The sequence below is a fragment of the Labrus bergylta genome, chromosome 6, assembly GCF_963930695.1.
Source record: "Labrus bergylta chromosome 6, fLabBer1.1, whole genome shotgun sequence".
NCBI lineage: Eukaryota > Metazoa > Chordata > Actinopteri > Labriformes > Labridae > Labrus > Labrus bergylta.
Window position 1 is genome coordinate 27909645 of NC_089200.1, and position 22092 is coordinate 27931736.

General features: G+C 39.9%; 1 protein-coding gene across 2 annotated transcripts in view; it reads left to right on the forward strand.

Moving 5' to 3' along the window:
- The window catches only part of rab6ba (RAB6B, member RAS oncogene family a), a 62394-nt gene that overhangs the window by 19386 nt on the left and 20916 nt on the right, over positions 1-22092 (forward strand). The window contains exons 2-4 of one of the 2 annotated variants that reach the window (XM_020631704.3): positions 5954-6012; positions 18990-19043; positions 19636-19762. In XM_020631704.3, coding sequence (XP_020487360.2) covers positions 5954-6012; positions 18990-19043; positions 19636-19762 — 240 coding nt within the window. The remainder of the gene's footprint in view (positions 1-5953; positions 6013-18989; positions 19044-19635; positions 19763-22092) is intronic. The other variant, XM_020631711.3, reaches the window with a different exon arrangement.

The window sequence follows — 22092 nt, forward strand, 5'->3', positions numbered from 1 at the left end:
GCCTGACACTGGAGAAAAAGCTACATTTAATATGCTGAATGTCATGGTGAGACATTTGCACAGAGGGTCTGGAATCTGGGAGAATTCATTAAAAACAAACTGGCTGCTAAGAGTAAATGTTACATCATTGCTCTCACATGTAGCATCTTTAATGTTTATCATTAGGACTCTTAATTTTGTCAGTTGACTCCATTCAAGATGTACCATGCAAAACTGCTGTTCCTGTTCCTCAATTTCTTTTCTCAGGTCAGTACCAGTCCTTTCTCTTTGTGCCTGTATCTGCCTATAAGTGTCTGATGTCTTACCTGTAAGGTTATGATCACTCTCCTGGGCATTGTGAATAACCTCTCAGAGAGGTCCTAACTTGGCTCCAAAAATTATAGCAAGAAGTCCTATCTTAGGAAGTGACTTAGGAACATTTCCAGCAATTCTGAGCAAAGAAGGGACAGAAACTTGTAGATTAGTGGGGAGGCGTGGTTGAGCTGTGATTGGTTGATCCAAAAAAGATAAAAATAAAATTGCCCCTTGAGTTGTTAAATGGCATAAAAAGACAGTGAAATCAATCAGCTTGATCAAAGAATCTAGGCAGATGTTGGGTAGGTACAAACTTGTCATAGATACAAAAGGATGAATGAGCTAAAACCAAGCTGAGGTCCTGCAGACCAGCTGAGCTAATAAAAGCAGGAGCTTGGCTCACAGAGTCCCCTAACATCCTGTGTATGCTGAAGAGCTTTGGAGCCACATTATATTAATGTGAGACTGTTGGATTCTAGGGATGCACTGATGCAGGGGCTCAACATCAGTATCGGCCGATATCATCCCTGTTGACAAACATCGGCAAATAATGTGGCATGAGCCGATGTCGGCAGCCGATGTTTATTTGTTCAGCCAAATCAATTTAATGCTGACATCTAGTACACCTGACGACTGATTCAGAGAAGAGATTTTTTATTGGGCAGATGAAGTCACCTGTTGGACAAACTCTAATCTGTTTTCACAGTCAAACATGCAAGAACATTGTGGCATTGTGGGAGTATAACACCAAAAGAAGTCATGAAACAAATATCAGTATCAGTATTGGCCCTGATTTTCCGGAATCAGTGCATCTCTGTTGAATTCAGTGTTTTGAAGAGGAGGAGGCCTCTGTGGATAAATTAGCTTCAAGTGGAAACCTTGTGAATGATAAACATTGAGAGGTCATTTTTTGATTCTGTACAGTTACCCACTTGCACGCTGTATCTCTCTCTGTGAACAACAACAAAGCTAGAGAACATTGGTACTGAGATTTGAAAGACAAAATGCACGTTGTCTTTGGGTTCCTCAAATTGTCAGTTATTTCTCAGCCCGTTGACCTTTGCTAACGACCAGTTTCATAGGTTTTGCTCATGTGCAATATACAGTTTTGTATGTAACTTTTTTAGGGTAGACGTTCTTGTTTCTCATTACTTGAGCAGTTTTACTTGGGTTTGTTCTTGGATCATAGCAAGGCCGTTTATGTAATAGCTCTAGTTCTGGTTTAATGTTGTCCTTCCCTATTAAATGTATGAAGATGCAGTTTTCTCTGTAAACCCGTTGACCTGTGAAAACACAATTCTATCACACACTAAATGAAAATAATTTACTCCAATATTATCTCTGCCTCTGCCTTGGATTTCACTTTTTTTTGTTTCACTCGAGCTACTAATCATTTGAATCCCATCATACTCTCCAAAAGCTTTCAGTGTTAACAGCAAAGAGGATGAAAAGATTATGAGGGGGAAGTGTTCAGAAATGCAGAGCTAATTCTGAGATGTAATCAAGAATCTGCCTTGTTAATCACTTCTTTTTAGCCTAACAGAAAATCACTAAATTATTGCAGCCATGAGCGTAACTAAGCTTCCTGCTTCCACTCCAGTAATTAAATTCACACAAACAGACCTGGAGTTGTAACTGAAGATATTCACTAAACCTAAACACTACTCTCTGTTCCGTCTTTAAAGATATTGTAGGTGGGATGTTTTTGTCTCCCTTATAAGCTTGGCTGTAAAAAGTCAGTTATGTAATTCACAGTGCATCATGTTATTGCTTTATACAGACTTTTAAGCTGAATCAAGGTGAGTTAGCGTTCTTCCCCGGGAAATAAATTTGGGGCGTCACTTCAGATTTAGCTCGTTCCGTTCTCTCCCAGATATTACTTGAGTGAGACAAAGAAATCAGGACGAGCTGTCTGTCCCTGAGTTTTGAAGCTTTCAGCAGTGACTGAGAGCCCCAGAGAGTGCCGTCTCATGTTGCTCAGCGATCGAGGAGGATGAGTCAGCAGTGAGGACGTTAGATCAGACTCTCCATCCTAATGTTCTGCTCTCTTATAACCACTGATGTGAAGGCATGCTGGGCCAAACACGTATTTATGGGAAGAAAATAGAAATGTAACCACATACTGTATTTTCAGTTTGTTTTATTGCAACTGCTGTCATGGATCGAGAAAACCAAGACAAGGACCCAAATGCAGAATTAACAAAAATATTTAATTAAACAAAAAGGTAAACAAAAACTTAGTTCCAAAAATCCAAACAGGAGAAAACAAGGGGCCACGGGTAAACTGACATACGACAACCGACAAACACATACAATGAACTGACACAGAAGGGACGAAACACAGAGACTAAATAGACATGGGGTAATCAGACACAGGTGAGACTAACGACACAGTTGAAGACAATCAGGGCAATCAAGGCAGGGAGAAACACAAGAGCTGAAACAGTGAGGACAATACAAAATAAATCATGAAACACTAAAGACACACAGAACTCAAGAGTCTAACAAAACACATTAGAACACAGAGATACACGAGGATAATAAATGACAAAGTAAAACAGAAAACACTGAAGACAAAACTAGGAAACCATGGACACTGGGAAACATTGACACACAAGGGAAACAAACAACACTGGGATAAAACAGGGAAACTCAAACACAAAACCAAATCATGATCATAACTGCTGGGGCTGGAACTATTTTGGATTTTCACAATTTATTCCTCTCTACAGATTGAAAAATGGTGATGAAATCTTCCCATGCCGGTTAACATGGCCTCAAAATATGTTCAATTCCTTGTTTTGTAAGTCTGAAAAAGTGCTCAGCAAAAAGGGCAAAACAAAAATCATTTCCTTATTTACTTTATTTATCAATATGAATATTTATCCTGATAGATAATGTGATTTATTTAACCAGACTCTCTGTTGTACGTCACTTTGCATAAAAGTGTCTGCTAAGTGAATTGTAGAATTGTAGGTAATGAACCCATTGAGATCAAGATCTCTTTCCCCAGGTTGACCTGGCCAACAGGGCAGCAGCACACTTCATAATTAACATTGAATGGATAAGAAACAGTTCACAAACAATAATTTTGTACTCTTAAATGCTGAGTTCAGCTCCTGCAGCTTCATGCTCATAAAATTTGCCTTCATTAGACAACTTAATTTGTGATAGACCATGGCTAAGTAAGTAGAGCTGCTGTCTAAAGTAGAAGAGCTGTGGAGCTAGAGGAGCTCGATGGTGTATTGATAAATTAGTATAAGATCATTAGCATAATCAGTAGCGGCGCATCCGATCCTGCCTCGCAGATATGGATACCAAGTGAGGGCAGAGGCCCGTGTAATTAGTCTCCGTGATTAAAAGTCTTTCTGTAAACAATTGTAACTAGGGCCTATTTGATTAACTGTGAATTAGAGACGGATTATGTTTACTGAGGGAGACAGTGCATGCCGATTTTGAGAACTCAGTTACAGTACATTTCTTTCACATGAATAATGAATCAAAATTTTACACAAAGTTTAAAAACAACAAATCTGTAATGGCAGCTGCACAAGCAGATGTTGCGTGATGCATCAGGGGAATATGTGGATGATTAGATTCAGATGTAGAAGTCAAGATTGAGTACGTTGATTTATCAGATAACTGTGAGGCAGTCAGGACCATCCAAAGTCTGGTCAGTGTTTCCTGGCAGATTAGACCTAACTGAAGCACTCTGGATCTGTTCCACTCGACTTAAAGGGATGTAAGATACCGGCTCCCTGCCAACCGTTTGCACTGATGCTAAATGGATATAAAAGGAGGATGTGATTGATTTCTGCTTGCTTCCCCATTTGCTGCGCTCTCCCGTTCCCTTCATTAGTAAAACCACTGAGGATGAAAAATCTGAAAACCATATACGCCATCTATCAGTGACTCAACTCTGTCTCACCAGCTGTGTGACGGAAACCAAGTGATTTATTCTGGTACATAAGGCCTTATGCTTCTATAATGATGAATACATTATTGAGTTGTTATGAAATTAGTTGGCTGTTTTACAGCTATTTATCAGTTACAAACCACAACACGCCTCCACAATGAAACTGACACTTTAGTTAACAGACATTTCTCAGCATAGGGAAGCAGCAGCTCTTATATTTTGGTACATTTGGGTAAAAACAAAAGTACTAAGGTACTTGGTGGAGTCATATGTTCTTTGCAGCTTGTAAACACAACATTCAAACTGGGCCCCTCCTCCTGGGCTCATGGCCCCCAGAAGTGCACAATCACTACAGGATATAGTGTGTACAATTACTGCTTGTACCTACACTGCAACCTAGCACACGATAGCACAGGCTAGCCGTCGCTGTTTGGCACCAGCCTGTCAAACAGAAAGCAGGCCTAACTATCATTAGATTTTCTCTTCTTTGGTTCTATGTCCATATCAGTCATGTCTGCCGGTTTGAATTGCACACCAGCTCCCCGCCCAGAAACGTCCAGAGTCTACCTAAATAAAACAAAACATCAAAATCCAGGCAGAATACAGGCTCTCTGCAGTTAGTCACTATCACACATGTATGAGCAGGAGCACAATGCATCTTCTCTTCCTTTAGCCTCATCATAATATTAATGGTATAGTCAGCTTATTCGCTTTGATCTGTGAAATGTTTGGGTGTGGTTGGATTGGATTGATCGTACTCTGAAATCGCTTCATGTTTCCATTCAAATGTTACTGCACTGAATGGTACAAGCAGAGACTGTTAAGAGATGAGACGGCATGCAGAGTGTCATTTCCTGTATCTGTGTTAAGTGCAGATTTCTTCTCTGCCACGCCCCTTTAGGAGACTTGGCTGTTGTTGGCTTTCCAAACAGTATAACACAGATCGTGAAGGGCTTGAATGTTGAACAAGGATCTAAAAGTAAAATCTGAAGGAAAAAAATATAGTTTTCCTATTATTAAAAAAACTAAACTAAAACTATTTTTGGTTTTATCAATCAGTTATAGAGAGTTATATTACTATTTCATATCGTTGGCGTAGATTACACTGTATCATCGTTGTTTCAAAAAATCTTTGTTGCAAAGAAATAATCTGCATCAGTTCTGCCACTGAGCCCTGACCACTAACAAGCAGAAGCTTTGTTTGAGGAAACTGAAACTGTTACAGCTTCTGGAAAAAGTGTGTGTTAACATCTCCATCCTCCCCCTCAGTAAAAAGATGATTGAGGAGGTTTTCAAGACATTAAAAATCAAGCAAATGCCATTTTGTAAGACTATCTGTATTTTGGCTTGTTGGTATTCTGTTTCAGTGCTATGCAGATGATGTTCAACTATAAACATCAGAAAAATATCCTGTTTATACAGTAATTGTTCTGCTGTGATTTATTTTGCATCTTTGTATCTCATCAGCCTGTTTTCCCCATGAAATATTTTAAATGAGATATTTCCATGTTGTGTAGACGGACATAATGCCAGCAGAGGCAGCAGCACTGTAATTACATCTGGCCCCGATGCCACGGCTGACCTGGTGGTCACCCCCACACACAGTAATGAGCTCCCTGGGCAGCAGTGACAGCCGTGCCAGAGAAACCATAACTACCACCCCACTGTTACTTATATTGAGGGTCTGAATGGAGGAAGCCTTTGTCTCTCATTTACAATCTCTGTCTTTTGCTTCTCTTGCAGTTGGAAAGACGTCTCTGATCACACGGTTCATGTATGACAGCTTTGACAACACATATCAGGTAGGTGCTGGTTCAGACACTGAGAGTGAATATTTTGTCTCTAATGATCAACTTTTATCCTCCATTGCTTCGTCACCTTTTGCAGTGCGTCTTCCATTGATAGTGAAAAGTACAGCTGCACATAAAGAGGTTAAAATTGAGGGAATGAATTCACCCAAAGTAACTGTTAATGTTTGTACTTAGCGAGGAAAGTGTTGCCGACGCTAATGTTAAAACAGACACCTTTGAACTGAACAGCATTAAGAGCACTGCTAGCCCTCAGGCAATCACTTATTTTTCCCCTCTTTTCTTCAAAGCATCCTAATCTCCTCTTCCTAAAAACAGAATATTGCTTATGCAGCTACAGCTCTCTCATATGGGTCTCTGTTAGCGTCTGCAGGCACACAAAAGACCCTTAAATAAGACCTGCAGTGTTATTGCTTTAAGGGCACAAAGAATCTACTTGCATAGTAATAAAAAAGGAATTAAAAATAAATCTAACAAAGCTATCCTTCCGCCCGTGACATGAAATGTAGAGAATGTGCGTGTCAGTGTGTTGGTGTGTTTGTGTGTTCCTCAGCTTGCTTATTTAGGGAATATACAGTTTTATGAGCCTGCGTGCAGTGTGTGAAAAACCATAATCAGATTAACCTGAGAAACACAAAAATAGCTTCAGTGTATGAAAACACTTTTTGAAGGTAACTTTGGTTTTCGCAACTTGAAGTAAGAAATGCAACTTCATTTGTGACTTTGTATTTTTCATCATCTCTTGATTATACCATCAGTACATCACTCATTGCATGCACCTAATATCTGTATCCACATATGCACTGATGCAAAATTTTTGGGGGGGCAAAGCAAACTATAGCAGTTTCATTAGGTGCAGACTATATTAATCACACCTTACCCATCCCTCATGGTTATATTCTGCAATATTTCTTGCTGTGTTCACACATTGGATCAACTTGAGAATTTCAGGAAGTTTTCAGGAATTTTGTGCATGTGCGAAAACAACACATGTCTTTATAAAGAAGTACATGTACAGCTTTTTCTGTTAGATTGCAGTCCGTGATATTTAGACAATTAAATTCAGATGCAGTTTGCTTGATAAAAACAATTTATATTTTACTGTTTCACAAGTGTTTGGGCAATTGTTTGCTAGATATTCTTCCTCATCTCCCTTTATGTTGCAAAGTTAAGCCCTATTTGAGTTAATGTTTAAATCTGAAACGCAAATGTTTTATTGAGTCCATTTTTAAACAAAGATGTTAATGTTATCTGGCTCGTGCTTCTCCCATGACACGGTGAGCTGATCGTCTGTCATAGATATCAGTTAATAAAATGTTTAAATGATTTTGACTGCTGCTCAGAGAAATGAAACAAATTGAAAATAGTAGTGTGGCTCCTTTGGAAGTTTCCACTCTAGACTACTAGATTAGATTATAGAATATACAAAATTGACACTTTAAAACAGCTTTACTTCGGCTTGAAACCGTGAGAAAGTAGAGATCTCAAATGTTGGAAAAAATACTTTGATGTGGCACTAGGCTGAAAATATAAAATTAGTAATTTCATTAAAATACATTCATTTAAACTTTAGCACAGGTGAGTCTTAGGGCGCAGTCACACTGGCAATCCGTACCGTGCCTAATCACGCTTCACCCCTAAAGTCCAGTTGATTTGACCAGTGTGACCTCTCCGTACCGTACTCGAGCACGATACACTTCCTTGGCCATGGCACGCTTCGGAGAGGTGTGCTTTACCCGCAGAAGCGCACGGGTAAACAATGTGGACAGCCTTCATTATGGAGAAATCCAGAGTGTTCTGTCTGTATCTGACTAAAATGACTCAAAGTAAAGACACAAAGTAGCTGTCATGTTGTGCTTAAGCACGGTAAGGGACAACATTGCCAGTGTGACCATGCCCTTAGAGGCACAAATGTGTATCTGCACCTCTTCTTATCTGAGTTCCCAGTGTTTATTAAAGTTTGAGGAGAAGTTATTTTCATTTTAAAACATTCGTGAGTTGGACAAATCATTTCCATCAGGTATAAAGTTTGCCAGCAGACTTAATGTCAGTCCAACAGAGTTAATAATGTTCTGTGGCCTCCTGCTCTTTCTGCAGCTTCAGTCCCACAAGCACTAATGTTAATCTGGCCCTGCCTTTAAATCATCTACAGCAGTCTGTCTCTGAAGACAGCCAGCCACACTTCTTGATCTAAGCGCTGCCTTGCTTCTCTATCCTCCTCCAGCTTGACTTTCTTCTCTCTTCACTATAAATATGTATTATTCAAACTTTCTTAACCACCAGGCGTGGAAAATAGTAAATCTGATATTTTATGTTCAATTCATTTTAAGTGAGGTGTTAGAGAAGAACATTGATACCACTCAAAGATTTGTCAGTTGAGACACCACCATCAGTAAATCAGCATAGTTTAGCACAAGTGCAGTACAGGTGAAACCTGTGATTTCTTTGGATTAAAGCAGCACAATCAACCTGCACAAAAAAAACAAAGCGTTTTTTTACATGTGCACTCCTAAAAATGTTTTCAGAATTTCAGGAAGACTGCTCCTCAAATCCTCCTTGTCTGTTTGTTCACACATGCACCTCACAGCAGGAGACTGTCCCTGTCGGATGGGAGGGGGATCTCAGGTGGTGAGACATGATGTAAAAAAGAAAGATGCAGAACAGAGTCCACTATACAACTGGCTTTAGCTTGGTGTTTAACAGACAGATATGAGAGTGATATTAAGAGTCTGTTCGAATCGTCTGCCCAGAAAGAAAATAAACATATTTCCCAAAAGATCAGTGGAAGCTGCCTCTGCTTTGGACTGAGTGATGAACATGTTCATCTCGTTATCACTTTCAGTTTCACAACGTTATCAGAGTTGCTACAAAGACCTGTCTTCTTTGGACTGGCTGCATCCCGCTAACCCACCTAAAATAGACGTGTCTCTATTCTTCGGTGTTCACACGAGTACTGTACTGTGTTGTAATAAGATTTGGATGGCTCATTGTGCGTGGATTAAGTTGTCTGTGTGTGCTCTGTGATGCTGTGTCCTCTTATATTTCTACATTCACAAGTCATGAAGGACTACAGAAAGACATTTTACACTGACTGTAAGGAGTTTATTTTTTATGTTGCTGAATCTCTGTGACGCATAAATGTTTCTTTACAGATCTTTGTGACTCAAATTGCTGTGGAACAGGTTTATATTTGAGTAAGGTAGGCTGTAGGCTGATAACAGATGTTTAAACAACATCTTACTTCATCTGTGTCTCAAAAGGGGGAATATGAATTAATCTCTTCAATTTGATTCTTGTCAGAAAGGGCAGATTCTTTTAATCCTGGATGGTAAACACTTGTAGTAGAAAAGAAGCCAAAAGAAGTCCATCCATGTATTGAAATGTAAATGTTGTTTTGATAGCAGAGGGAGAAATGTGATGCACAGATACCTGGTACCAGAGAGACTGGCACTGATGCAAGTATTTCAGAAAAGGACAAAAATTTAATAATTGTATTTTTGCCTGTTTGAAAAGTGAACAAAGCCACCATGATGTCACTCTTTCGTTGGTGGACTGGCATTTTGCAGCCTTGAATTTGGATTTTCTCCTCTTCTTTTTATTGACTGAGCCAGACATGACCATATTTGGTGTTTCCATAGGGTTGAATTTGTGATGGTAGCTGATTTGGAGCTGTTTATGAGACTTAAAAAGCCAAGGGAGCTCGTGAAGCTTAGCAAACAAGGAAAACAAGTAACCCAGAGTCTCTTCATTACTTTGGCTTGCAGTCTTCTCTGCAGGAAAAATCAATCACTGCTCCCATACACAAGCAACCACGATAAATCCATATACGGTTAATTCTTCAACCTGTTGGCACATTAGGTACGGGGAGAATAGGACTTTTATGGTCAGAGGATGTTTTCACAAATGCACTTCTGAAAAATGTTCAGACAACCCTGTGTGAGTGTGAGTGTGTGTGTGTGTGTGTGTGTGTGCGTGTGCGTGTGCGTGTGCGTGTGCGTGTGCGTGTGCGAGTGCGAGTGCGTGTGCGTGTGCGTGTGCGTGTGCGAGTGCGTGTGCGTGTGCGTGTGCGTGAGCGTGAGCGTGTGCGTGTGCGTGTGTGGGGGGGGTTATCAACTTTGTATCAGTAATAAAGATAGTGAAGATAGTACTACAGGTAAATGTAAAGTCTGTGCGCCAAATAATTGATTCAGATTCGGATCTAATGCAAAGCTCATGGAAGCAATTATACACAGTATATATATGTTATTACTTAGTTTAGAGTTAATTTATATCGTCCAGTTGTCTCATCATTTTGTACACTAATGCTTTGGTAAAATTGTTCCTGAAACTTTCAATTAAATAAAGAGTTGAATTATATTAAAAGAACTCCCCTATTTTGATCTGGTATTTTGCTTGTTTTGGCTGCAGTGAGATTAATGTCTTTATAAACAAGGGCCTTAATGCATAGAAAGTAAATGCAGCACGACCATTTCCTGCATCACTTTCAGAGAGCAGCTCTCTCTCCTAAGTATTATTACCTGGAGTGAGTGTGGGCGTCTGTTGTCTGCCTGCAGTCCGTCTCACTCCAAGGCCACTGCTGTAACTCCCAACCTGAATGCAGACGGATAAATTACGACTTTGAAATCAAGCAGCCGTCAAAGTGCAGTCATTCTGAGGAGCATCCGGGGGATTGTGATTTTCTACACAGATGGCAAACCTATGCACCGGCCTTGTTTTGATGAGGTCTGGGGGGACAGAGAGCTTTCTTTCCATCCTTGCTTTTTCAGCCATGTCCTCCTGTTGTGAGTGGGCAGGCAGATGCAGGACAGATAGCATCTGCTTATTTAATAACATCCCCATATGCTGTTTAATGTCAGCCTCTGCCCCCCACGCTGTTGTTAAAGCCTGTGCACCAGAGAAAAAACAGCAGCCAGGGAGGAAAATGAAAATATTTTTGTGAAAAACAAATTAACGACTAAATCCACTGTCAAACAAAACAGCCACCATGTTCCCTTCTTCAGCTAGCCAGGATTAATGATTCTTTTATGGACACCATAACCTCTACTTTGTAGCCATAGATCAAGCTCAGTGTCTCCTAAATGTGTGTTTGCATGCTGCCTCCCCTTCCCCCCGTGTCTTCTTTTGCCTCTCTAGCTCAGTGACAGGTAGGGCTGTAAATGATTTTGCAGTTTATTTCCAGTTCATCTCCCGAGACCTTTGAGTATTAATTAAAATGCTGAATGCATTGGCTTGGTTTGAGTGTTTATGCCACTGCTCAGAGGGGGAGGCTGGATTTTCTCAGTGAAGGTGAAAAAGATGCAATAAATTCGAGCCTGCAGGAGGTTTTTTGTCCCGAGGAGCAGGTTTCTGAAGTCGTGGTTTCCTGGATGAATCACTGCATGTTGTTTTCATGTACGTCAAGCTTTTTAATTTTGAGCAGATTCAGTTCAACCCTTTGAAGGAAAAAAACAGCAGTATATTTAGAGACCGGCGAGGGCCATCAGAAAGATGAAACTGAGCGTGGTAGTGCAGGGCTTTAGTCAGCAGGAGGATGACTAAGGCCAGATTTGCTGCCTCTAAAGCAGCAGACTCCCATCAAGCAACCAGTCAGCCAAGAGAGACAGAGGCAGGCGTCCTCACTGCCTGGCAGCACATGCTAAAGGGCTCACAGCCCTCCAGAGGAAGAACGCTTCTGTCAGCTGTGGTGGAGCTGTCACTCATTCCTGGCCACCAGGCTGTGACGGCATGTGTCTGATCTCCTCAAATACTCCACGACTTAGTGTATAGCAACTGGTGGATCTGATTTATTGGACTTTCTGAAAATTTGAGGGAGGTTTTTACTGGTCAAAAAAATATAAATTAAAGTTAAAGAGAAATCATATTTAAAAATATATATACGGCCTGAGACTGCTGGTCAGCAATATCAATTTAATGACATAACAATTTCCTACATAATATAATTGTTATCTAATCTAATTTGCATCCTTTACCCCCCCAATCGAGTAAACACTATAAAACTGAAACCATCATTGATTATAAGTTTATTATCGATGGGACATTTTCTTGTAAACATTCTAAACAATCAGTGTGTTCAGCATTAAGCTGTAGGAAACTTTAAATTGTATTCTTGCAGCTCTCAGCCTATGTTATCTCCTCCAGCTTTAGAGTTTCCTTTATTTTAGCCACTGCAGAGACACACAATCTGTGAGCAGGGTTGGAAGATTGCTTTAGTCTTAACATGATGATGTAGTGGGTTTGCAAGCAAGCAGCAACCTCTGGTTTTGAAAAATGACACAGAAATGTGTAAGTGCAAAGTCCTGCAGTTCATTGAGTGTCCGCTTGAGGCTGGCTGCATAAGCACCAGGAGTCACGTACACGCCCATTCAAAGAAGGCTGTCTCTACAGAAGATATACATGTTTACAGCCTGGTACAAGGAAAGAAATCAGTCTGATTAGCTCATGTCTCAATCGGCATAGCTCAATTTATTGACAGGTAGGCGTGATGTAACAGTTTGTCAGGAGGCTTAAAACCTGCTGCAGCTCTCAGCCTGTTGTTAGTTTGACTGAAAATTAGAGTGAGACAGCATTTCCAGCATGTTGGCCCCCATGGATGGGACTCTGAAGCCCCCTGCAGCAACAGATGGATGACGTCACTCTTGCTTCATCCATTAATATTTACAGGCTGTGGTTGCAACAAGTCAACCTTTAATAAGCTTTGACACAAATGAATTGAGTTAAATAGACCTAATTATGAGTCTGCACTGGTACTAGTCATTACTGTGAGTAGTGCTACACATGCAGCGTGTGGTAATTGTTATGTTCTTCATTTATTAAAACCACAGCCCGCGGCGGCCTGATGAAGGAGGCATGTTCACAGGCTGATCAGTATTTCCTGTTGTGCGGGCAGAAAAATTCAAATTCATCAGATTTTTTGAGATCACAAAGCTTTCTCTTAAATACGACGCTGTGAGCTAAATGCCAGTGTGCTCACTGTGACTAAAGGTCCAGTGGTTTAACAGGGTCCCTGCCAGATGGAGGACCTTGAAAGTCCTGCAGGGAGCAGCAGTATCAGTAGAAGTGTTCAGATTCTTATCTAACATAAAAGCAGAAATAAAAACCCTGCATTCATACTGTAAGATACTGGCAGTGGTGTTTCTGTTTGGTCTTAAATGAATTATCTTGTTTGGGTAAACGTCCCAAACTGATTTAGTTTTTACTGCAGACCTCATGCTGGGTGGCATCCTCCAGATGAATCAGGAGTAACTGTGAAGCCTTTGCACAGTTTAAGGAGGTGACCTCATGCTCACTGGATTGTGATTTTGTGAGATTGCCAGATTGTTTTATTTTTCTTCAATTTAAAGTGTCGGATTAATTCAACTCCTGCTTCCACCTTTGGTCAGATTGTTTTTCCACTGGTCAAGGTGACATTTTTAAGCATGTTGTTTAACCTGCCCTTCACTCCAAAGCGTTAAGCCTTGGGGTTTAAAAAGAAAAGCATCACATCCTTACCTCAGAAAGCTTTGACTTCATATTACTCATATTACTTGTATTAATTGGCATATCTGTGGTAACTATGGAAACTAGGGTATAAAAGAAGTGGATATTTGAGATAATCATTAAAATGCAAATCTTAGTTTTGCCTGCTGACATGCTGTAGTTAAAGGGATACTTCACCCATTTGCATTAAGCTTTGTATCATTAGAAACCTAGTAGTATTTTTGAATGGTCACGCATCCCTCCCTCATTTTCCCCTGAGATGGGAAATCTTTGTATTAAGTCTGAAAAGGAGCTTCCAGTGACGCAAAAATCATAATTTTGCATCACCAGAAGCTGTTGCAGTTAGCAGGGTGAAACTACAACGCTAGTTCCTCATATTTTCGACCACTGAAGCTACAGACCAATCACAGATCAGTGGGTGGGAACTCACTCCCAGAATCAAAACTTAACGTCCGTCATATTGCTTGGTAGCTATGCTAACAGGCTCTATGGAGAAAGCTGATAATGGCGAAAAAATATAAATATAACGGTGAGACGGCTGCTGCCGACAGGCCGGTCTTGTGTCTTGGCCACCTCTGGCCGCCGCCTGCTGGGGCCGCTGCTGGCCGCCGGGAGTGGCCTGCGGTGCTGTGCAATCTGGGATTTGGTGTCTTTCATCCACATGAGCCAAAAAGGCACTAACTTCAAAATTAATTTCACATTTCTACTACATATGTGACCCAATGTCAATACAGATTCAGGTTTCAACGGGTGAACTATCCCTTTAACTATACTTCATTTAGCTTTGATTCTTCTTATTTGTGTTGCTTGCGTCATTTAGTGTGTACATTATTTCCTAAAAAATAAAAAATAAAAAATAAAAAAAATTTCCTAAACATCCTGTCAAAATCAATCTAGTTCAAGATGATCTGACTTGGGAAAAAATATATTAAAACTATATTTAGTAAAGAAGAATACTTTCAAATGTAATGTGAGTGAAATCCTTCAGATCTTAAGAGCATTTCATCTCTGGTAGTGTGTGTGTGTGTGTGTGTGTGTGTGTGTGTGTGTGTGTGTGTGTGTGGGGGGGGGGGGGGGGCGCAATGATGTGCGCTGATTAAAAATGAAAAAGGAATATGAATAATTTCTGCTGATCTAATATTTTCATGTATATCTGTCTGTGTGGAATTCTATATTTAAAACTGGGGCCTGAAAGAGTCTGCAGCACCTCTGATACTCCTGCTACCACCGAGCTATCTGTTTGTGTTATCGGTTCAGATCAGCAGTTGTCAACGTTAACTCAGGTGTCATTTGTCATTTTATGGGCTTTTATGAGTGTTGTGGGTCAAAGAAAGGAAGAATTTTTACAATTGAATGTGATAGCAACACTCATCAATCATCTTACTTTTCATTTATATCCTATTGAATACCATAAGATCACAAGAAAATTAGGTTTTGTTGGATGTAGAAAGGTATTTTTTGCCTATAAAGTAGCAATTGTAGCTGATGTTTATCCTCTTAACTCTTTCCATGATGTTAACTTTGATGTTCATGATTGAAGGTCAGTAACAAAGTCGAAGAGGTTACAAAGTCACGAGCTGCTCATTTTAACATCCTGAGGCAAAATTGACCTCTTTATTGTCTCATATTACAAAAAAAAATACAACTAGTACTTGTAAAAAACAAGAATTTGAGCACAAAATGCTAGAAGAGTCGACAGAGAGCTAACTTTAAGAACAAACACATAAAGTTGTTGAATACTTTCAGAGCGTAATCTGCAGTAATGAATAGGGGATTTATTTTGGAAGTTCCTGTAACCCACCTTTCTGTTTGGGGGCTGATATTTTTATTTCACTGGCTGTAATCTTGTATCCAGTCAGTGCTTTGAGTCATTTGAGGCTGTCTATTTTCAGCCTCACAGTGTCTGATCTGACCGAGTGTAAAAGAGGAGTATAAATGACGTCCTGTCCTCGTGCCAGACTCTCTGAGTGAGTCCACTGTGGTAGCTGGCATCGCCAAGGAAACAAGTGCGTGATCGAGCTGCTGATGCCCAATTCTGTCAAAGTGGGCAGTGGGCACCCTGCTGGGCTGCCTTAAATAGAAAACACAACTGATGCACCCACCTGCTTCAATATAGTTGGGTAAAAATGGGTCAAATATACTAAACTCACTAAACTCCAGAGTCTCAGCTGAAGTGCATCTACCCTTGAATTTCAAAAATGCCTTTATAACGTCAGTGGATCAACATTGTCCGGGCTGGGAGGGGGATAAAGACACACCGTCTCACTTCTTCATGCCGTTACCATAAGCCACAACATCATACAGTCCATGCAACACACATACACATAAACTGAAGAGCAAGTTTAGCTAGGTCATGTAGCCATATGCTACGACTTAAAAAGCAGTGATGACACTTTTGTTACAAAACTGTTATTTTGAGTCGAGGACTTCTCTCCTCCTGTAAGCCTCAACCCTGACAGTCCAGAGTCCAGAGCTGTATCACTTTGACAGTCTGAACCATTAGCACAGGCAGCAATGCTCAGACAGCCGATGAAGAGGATAGGGAGGGGCAGGGGAGGATGTGGGACGTCCCTTAATGGTAGACGATGCCCCCTGGAGGATTTGAATGTTATGACTTTAACATTTTTAAACAGATAGCCTCGTTTTTTTTACACTTATCAGTTATAATCAATCCTTGCAATTCTCTCAATCCACTGTACTCCCCACAGTTTGCTAAGTCCGATAATTTAGTCTTTATAAGGCTTGTTCATGAAAACTGCCACAACAAGTGTCACCAGCCTCCAGATCAGCCAATAGAAAAATGATATTGCAGTAGCCGGGTTTCAGCCTGTAGAGGGCAGTGGTTATGCAAAGTCTAACACGATAGAATTTAAATACATTGTACTCAAATCTCAAGATTTGTACTTGAATTGATCCACAACACCACTTAATACCCACATACTTAGGTTTTTAGGATTGAGTTACTTTTTAAATAAAGGGAGGTGTATCCCCCACAGGTGGCTAATTTCCCTGTCGGCCATCTAAGTTATGTTCTCCAGCTTGTCAATGCCGTTTTCAGGTTTTGGGTCACACAGGCCTTTAAGCATCTGGATGGGGACTGCTGTGTTATCCTGGGTCAGTCTCACACACACTACATCGTCTCCTCAAACATACACCAAACATCTGGACACACAACATGAAAGAGTTGCATACCGCTCACCATCTGCCATAAAAAATATCTCAGCAAAACTCTCCTGTTTCTTACAATGCATCTTTTTTTTACTCCTGAGCAGATTTTAGATGCACACTGCCTAATTATGAAAAGTTCCAACTAGGGCTCGACCGATAGGGGAATCAGATGCCGATACTTCAGTCGATATATTTCTTACATCTGTGTCCGATCTTACATGTCCGACATAAATAGATTTAGATAAACTAATGTTTATTGTGTTGAGTCCTCAAATGCAGTAATCAAACACTTGTTAAAAAGATATATAATATAGACAAGATGTTCACTCAAATGTAAAGTAACCTCTTGACACTCTGGAGAGTGATAATGCTTGTTGTAATCCATATAGCGCCCTCTGCTGGTCAAAGAGAACTGTTAGTGTAATACAATGAAACTCAAATGAAATGCTTTTTGACTGGTGAATAAATCTAGTAATATGATTGCGGATGTGGATTGGCTCTAGTTCCAACACATTGGACTTGACAGCAAAACACTAGTAGAAAAGTATTCACTAAAAAGGAATTTTATAAAATAACATTTGTGTTTCCATGAACTGTATTTTTTACTGAAAAGAAAGAAGGCTTGTTTTTGTCGGGGATTTGTATAGAGTTTGGAGATCTTTTTATTCTTACAGTTTCAAGGTCAGGAAACTATTTGAATATGAGCAAAATCCTCTCAAAAGTCTGGATTTTAAACTTTGAATGATACTCATATTTAAATTTAAAACCATCCAGTTGTTATGTTTTTATGATGATGTCAGATGTGGACCAGCTCGGCTCGAGTAACTGACAAAGGCGTTAAATAGTCCTGATCAAAACAGACGGTCAAACTAACGTGAACAGCTGGTAAACTATTATACTGCCAGTATAAATGAGTCTCACTGGATACATTGACTTTATTTTTCTGATTACATTCAGTGTCAGGCAGTTCTAGTTTCCTTGAGGTATCCTTAAAGTGCTTAGAACCCTATGAGCCCTATGAACCGTACATTGTGAGATCTGAAGTTGATAGTCTCATGTTGAAATGAACAGATCTGCAGTTGGACACTAGCTTTTGGTTTGCCTGATCTTGAACATGATTTGATGTCAGGCAGCAGAGCAGAGAGCCGTTGGGCTTGGCTGAGGAGAGTAAACATGTCTGAGAGAAGGAACACAATGCCATCTGCCTATTGACACAAGAAGGGAGCGATCACATGATACATTTGATAATACTAGATTGTGAGAGTTGTAAACAGGCTTTTTGATTATATAAAGTTCTATTGAAGTTGAAAATGTGCAGATTTGGATATATATTTAATTTGCTGTTCTGTTAAGAGACATTAGAAACTGTTGAATCAACAAACTTCAGGCAGTAGATCAGTCTGTAGGGAATTGGGTTGGGAACCGGAGGTTGCCGGTTTTGCACATTGAAAGGAAATATATATATTTTTTTTTTTTAAAACCTTTTTGTCATATTTTTTGATCCAAATCATTCTGGGTTTCATTTTATGGAAAGTAATGTTGTTTGACTTTGATGTTTGAAAAGGTTAGCATGAATCAAAACAACTTTATGAAAGCATAAACTAACTGAATAAAAGCAGCAACTCGTGCTTTGTGGGAAGTCAAATAAATACATTTTGTCAATGAAGTCTTGTCACTTTGAAAAGAGAAATATTAACAGCTGTTTTTGGCTAATGTAACCATCACACATTTACTTAATGGTCTACCTTTTCAGCAATATGTTCCATAATTATGTCTGACACTTTAAATATCAGAGGCATTGGGTGCTGGTACCCTAGTGGTTAGTGTGTGCACCCCATGTACGGAGGCTATAGTCAACTCCGACCTGTGGCTCTTTTCTTTTTTTCTCTCTCTCTCTCTCTCTCTCCCTGATTTCTGACTGTCTACTACTATCCTATCTCTAAAATAAAGGCACAAAAACCTCAAAAAAAAAAAAAAAAAAAATCAGAGGCAGAAACGAGCTTACTCAGAAGTGGAAGTTCATTATTGGGCGTATTTGCCCCAAAAGGCTTCATGTGACAGCTTCTAACTGAGTATTTGTCTCAAAATGTTTTGTTGCAGCCATTATTGCACAGCTACAGTAATCTACTGGAGCAATTCTACTTGTATCTTTAAGTCATGTAGACCTCAAAATATATAAACAAATGGCACAGGTTTGAAAAAACAAATACAGTTTTTTCCGTCTGAATTTTCATAATTCAGCCCCTTAGTAAACACTTTGTTCTTTGCTTTCTGTGACATTGACAGTGATGTTGATCGAGTGATATTTTCTTCTTTTTTTTAACTAGGCCACAATTGGAATCGACTTCCTGTCGAAAACCATGTACTTGGAAGATCGAACGGTAAGAACCTGCAGTTACTGCTGTACAATGTCATGACAGAGATGTTAGATGTTTGTAATGTGTTCGCAGTGTTAAAACTTCCCCCCGTTCATCACTACAGTAATGCATGCACTGACATCGGTGACTAATGCTGCATGGCATCTCTTTCCCTTGTGATATGTAGATGAGGACAGTCAAACCTGCCTGCATGACTGTTTATCTCAGAGATCATTCACAGAGCAATGTGACCTTGAAATCAGCGTCAGGAGTCCACATATAAATAATGCCTCAGTGTGAATATGTACTGTGTATTCTTACTATACGTGTATAAGTGTGTGTGTGTGTGTGTGTGTGTGTGTGTGTGTGTGTGTGTGTGTGTGTGTGTGTGTGTGTGTGTGTGTGTGTGTGTGTGTGTGTGTGTGTGTGTGTGTGTGTGTGTGTGTGTGTGTGTGTGTGTCTGTGTCTCTGTGTCTGTGTGTGTGTGTGTGTGTGTGTGTCTCTGTCTCTGTGTCTGTGTGTGTGTGTGTGTGTGTGTGTGTGTGTGTGTGTGTGTGTGTAGGGAGCTGAATGTTCGCAGGCTCTCTGATTATCTGAATAATCTCAGCCTCCTCAGCTTTCTCTCTCTGAACCACAGGTGAGGTTGCAGCTCTGGGACACAGCGGGACAAGAGCGCTTCAGGAGCCTCATCCCCAGTTATATACGCGACTCCACTGTGGCTGTGGTGGTCTACGACATTACAAGTCAGTACCGCTCACTTAATCTAACAATTTAAATAATCACACTAAACTGCTGAGTCTTTATTGTCTGACAAATTCAATCAAATGTGCAACACAGATTATCTTTTAACACACTAACATTGTCTATAACATCGATGCATCAAGTAGATAGCAGGAGTGTTCATCCTAAATGTGTGTTCAGGCCAAAAGCTTTATGACTTATATAAAGAAGCTCCAAAGACATTAATGAAACCTGAAGACATGTGAAACTGCACTAGGTGATCAAACCAGGAACTTTTTCTTGAGACTTTTCTCACAAACAAGAGTTTCAGCTCTTCAATACTCCTAATGTCCTGGCATTAAATCAGAAATGGTCAAACCAAACCCCCAATCACAAAGTCTTTGTGTTTGTCTTTTGCACAGGACTAGCAAAGAAGGAATTTAGTCTTTTAAAAAATGATGATGTAGTTATTCCAAAATCATTTCAATCTCTTCACTGCGTACGTATCACAGCAAAAACATATTTGTTTTGTTTCATACCCCTGTACTGTGGTACAGCAGATTTCATCAGACACTACCTCTATATATATATATATATATATATATATATTGTTAGGTGGGGGTTGTTTCTATAGTAGATGAACAATGATGAAATCGTGAAACAGGCTGTGGATCATCTTAGATTTATTCAGCCATGGTCAGACAACATTGAAACACAACACACATGGCTGACAAAGTGTAGACTATCACTGACCCATGCTGACCAAGATCTCACAATCATTGACAATCATTGGCAAAGTGTCAGAATGGCACTGTCTTCATCTTCACAGTGTTGATTATATTCTGCTAGGAGGTATAGCCCACAAATTCCTGGCTGCTTCGGTTCATCTCTAAAAGGCTAGAAAGAAGACATCACCTTGACTCGTAAATATCAGACATATACATTTCTTCCGTCTCATGGTCACATTTTCACAACAGACACTTGGCTCCAATCCAAATATAACTCTTACACATATGTATTACAGCTTCACAAACCTAAAAGAAGAATTACTCTGATATAGTTTACACAATTCAAATATATATCCACAAAATTATCAAGATGAATGAATTCATGAAAATACATACTAACAGACAGTATATCAAAGCAAAACGGATTAAATTGAAGTTTATACCTCTTGACTTATGATTCGTTGGGTACAGTGAAACGTCCACTAAAAGAAGCACAGATGGACAGGTGCTAAACAGCTGAAACAGAGTGTGGGTAGTTGATGTCCCACCAGAACATCCTGGTACTGACCCGACCTAACAGGTCATCAGACTGGGCACACAGTTCAACCAAAAGGTGTGGAAACAACAGGCAGCAAGGAGCAGTGTGCACCTTTTGGAGGATATTATGAACCCAGATAAGGCAGAGTTTGATCTTCCAACATAAGTACAAGGGTGAACACTCTGAAATCCAACAGTTTAAGGCTAACACTGTTTCACTATTTTGGTCTGAACATGTAGTGATGAATATTCCTCATTATCCATATGAGAAAGTGACATCCTGTCAGTAGGTTCTGTTTAATCTATAAATGACCAAGACATCGACTGTAACACTGCTGCTGAGGAAGTGAACTTTATTCTTGAGTTGAGATCAAATATGGGATAAACTCCCCCAGAACCATTTTTTTTCTGTTTTTTCTCTACCCTGAAAGAGATGAGAGATCTGTGTCGTTAAACTCCAAATCCAAGAATAAAATACGATAAGTCTGCAAGAAATCGCCGTGGACATAACAAGGTCGAAGGGATTTCACAGGAGCTTTATCATGTTACAGAGCTGGAGGTGTGCATTATAATGGATTTATTATGTAATTTTAATGTTCTATACAGTGCAGAGGCATCTAATATCTTAAGGTTTGTTTAATAAGGTTCACTGGATGGGCTTTTCTCTTCATTATTTCTTCTTGCGACTGTAATTATCCCTACAATATTAAACCTGGACCCAAGTACCCAAGACCTGAACTGGGACTCGTACAGCTTTGAGTCGACTTTTTTTTAAATAGCCAATCCTGTCTGGGTTAGCTCCCATTCTGTAACAGCAGTCTGTTCATCTTGATAGTGTAGTACAGAGTGGATCCAAATAAAGCTGTGACAGTAAAGTAGAAAAGGTAAAAAGTTTGAGGTTGTGAAACAAGGGCGTCTATACAGGGGTCTGGACACGCCTCTGGCAGTGAAACAAATGAAAGATGAAAACCCATTAATAAAGTTTTGTATTTGATATAAAACAAAATCTCTGGTGCTTTAGGGACGCTGGTTTAGCTCAGTTCATAGAGCATCCAACTTGATAAAAAATGTTTACACAAGAAACCAGT